Consider the following 2,503-nt stretch of genomic DNA (forward strand, 5'->3'; position numbering starts at 1 on the left):
TCCTAAGGCACCTTCAGGTGACACGGGCTGATGTCACAGAGGGACGCCGCACGCCCCAGGGAGGTCTCCCCATCGCCGTGGCGGTGCCGGCACTTCCCGGTGAGGCCTGGGCACTGCTGGGCACTGCTCAGGGGCTCCCCACTGCTGTAACTCCTGACGCCAGCTTTGGAAGAGGCATCCAGCCTTCTGACCCTGCCCTGAGGAGGCATTTTCATTACTATGTTATTTTCACAGAGACGAGCTCTGAAATAATGTTTCATATGGCCTGTTCCTGCCTGCAGCCACAGGGGTGCCACTGTAGAGACAACAGGACTGTCACAAGGTACACGAGGCCTTCGGGGGAACACAAAGGCAAGGGCACAGCAGGACAGTGGGGATGTGAGGAGAGACCAGCACTGGAAAGGCCTCGTCCTGCTGCTGTCCTTGGCCATGGCTCCAGGGAAGCAGCAGCCCCGACTCGCAGGCGGCACAGACAGAGTGCCCAGCGAGGCAGCCAGGGGCAGCCCCAAGGGTCTCTGGGGCTGATCCTCCATGGGGCAGATGGACATTTGCCTCCTGAACCCCTCCTGCATGCTGGGGCTGCTCACCCATCTCCAGAGGGTAGTGAAGAGATGGGAGCTGAGACTAATAATTTTTCCAGATATCTTTATTGAGCTTATCTAAAAAGAGAGCCTGGATCCATATGTAAATGAGGGCTTTGGGTCAAGGAAAAAAGAAGTAGGAAGCCAAGAATTATAATAACAAAGTTCTAGAATAAAAAAAACCAAAACATATAAAAACAATCAAACGAACAAAAAAACCCCAATAACAACAAAATAAACCCACAAAGAGAAAGTAAAGAAACATATGAAGAAAAATTAGTCCTGCTTTTTCCTGAGATGTAGTGGGAGCTCCATTGGCACAGTGGACACCTTATTAATCTAGGGAAGATTGTATTCAAATAGTTTCCTCAGGGCATCCTTGAGCTCTTCGTTCCTCATGCTGTAGATGAGGGGGTTCACTGCGGGAGGAACCACTGAGTACAGCACAGCCACCACCAGATCGAGAACTGGGGAGGAGATGGAGGGGGGCTTCAGGTAGGCAAACATGCCAGTGCTGGTAAAGAGGGAGACCACGGCCAGGTGAGGGAGGCACGTGGAAAAGGCTTTGTGCCGTCCCTGCTGAGAGGGGATCCTCAGCACGGCCCTGAAGATCTGCACATAGGACAACACGATGAATACAAAACAAACAAAAGCTAAAAAAGAACTTAATATTAGAAGCCCAGCTTTCCTGAGGAAGGAGCCTGAGCAGGAGAGCTTGAGGATCTGGGGGATCTCACAGAAGAACTGGTCCACAGCATTGCCCTGGCAGAGGGGCAGGGAAAATGTACTGGCCGTGTGCAGCAGAGCATTGAGAAACCCACTGCCCCAGGCAGCTGCTGCCATGTGGACACAAGCTCTGCTGCCCATCAGGGTCCCATAGTGCAGGGGTTTGCAGATGGCAACGTAGCGGTCATAGGACATGACGGTGAGAAGATAAAACTCTGCTGCAGCACAGAAAAAGAAAAAAAAGACCTGTGCTACACATCCCCAGTAGGAGATTGTACTGTTGTCCCACAGGGAATTGGCCATGGCTTTGGGGACAGTGGTGGACAGGGAGCCCAGGTCAAGAACAGAGAGGTTGAGGAGGAAGAAGTACATGGGGGTGTGGAGGCGGTGGTCACAGGCGATGGCGGTGATGATGAGGCCATTGGCCAGGAGGGCAGCCAGGTAGATGCCCAGGAAGAGCCCGAAGTGCAAGAGCTGCAGCTCCCGTGTGTCTGCGAATGCCAGGAGGAGGAACTGGCTGATGGAGCTGCTGTTGGACATGTGCTGCCTCTGGGTGTGGAGCACTGAACAAGGAGGAAAGAACAGTGAGAATTTAGGGGCAACTTTTCTGAGCAAAATCAACACCATTTGTCATACTTCACACTCTCTGCCACTTTTCCATTTCCATGAGATCATTCAGCTCTGTGGCTGGAGCTCAGATTGTTTCTGGCCGAGTGTGCCAGGAGGAGCGGGACCTCTGCCCGCTGGCTGCCCAGGAGTCAGCCCTGCTCTGCAGCAGCAGATTCATGGGAATGGGGTGGCCAGTCCTGGTGTTCCAATTTGTCAGATAAACCTCTCCACATGGACAAAGGGCTTGTCAGTCTCTACACTCCCATTGCTATGAAACCACAGTTGCAGAAGTCTTTGAGAAAGGTTCTTATACAGCTCTCTCCTGTCTCAACTGGAGATTCTCTTGCATTTCAGAAACCCTCACCATTTCTGCTGCATTCAGGGACAGCAAAGGCAGTCCTGCCAGGCAAGGGGATTGTCTGAGGGTTAGTGCAGAGAGAGGGGAGCTGGTCTGTCCCTCTGTCTTGTTCCCAGCTGCCCTCTGCTTGTGCCTTTCTGAGACAGAGGGGAATTGCGCTCATGTGTTAACTTGGAAAGACACCAGGCACTGCTGAGAGCAGAGAAACCCACTGCCGAGAGCTCAGTGT

At 52.8% G+C, this 2,503-nt stretch overlaps 1 protein-coding gene across 1 annotated transcript; it reads right to left on the bottom strand.

Annotated features, from left to right (window-relative positions):
* Positions 1-920: 920 nt before the first annotated feature.
* On the bottom strand, positions 921-1,847 carry LOC128903573 (olfactory receptor 14J1-like). Its single transcript, XM_054187588.1, has one exon. It carries the CDS (start codon positions 1,845-1,847, stop codon positions 921-923), a length of 927 nt encoding a protein of 308 aa, XP_054043563.1.
* Between the last annotated feature and the right edge of the window lie 656 nt (positions 1,848-2,503).

This window comes from Rissa tridactyla, unplaced genomic scaffold (assembly GCF_028500815.1).
Source record: "Rissa tridactyla isolate bRisTri1 unplaced genomic scaffold, bRisTri1.patW.cur.20221130 scaffold_47, whole genome shotgun sequence".
NCBI classification, from domain to species: Eukaryota; Metazoa; Chordata; class Aves; order Charadriiformes; family Laridae; genus Rissa; species Rissa tridactyla.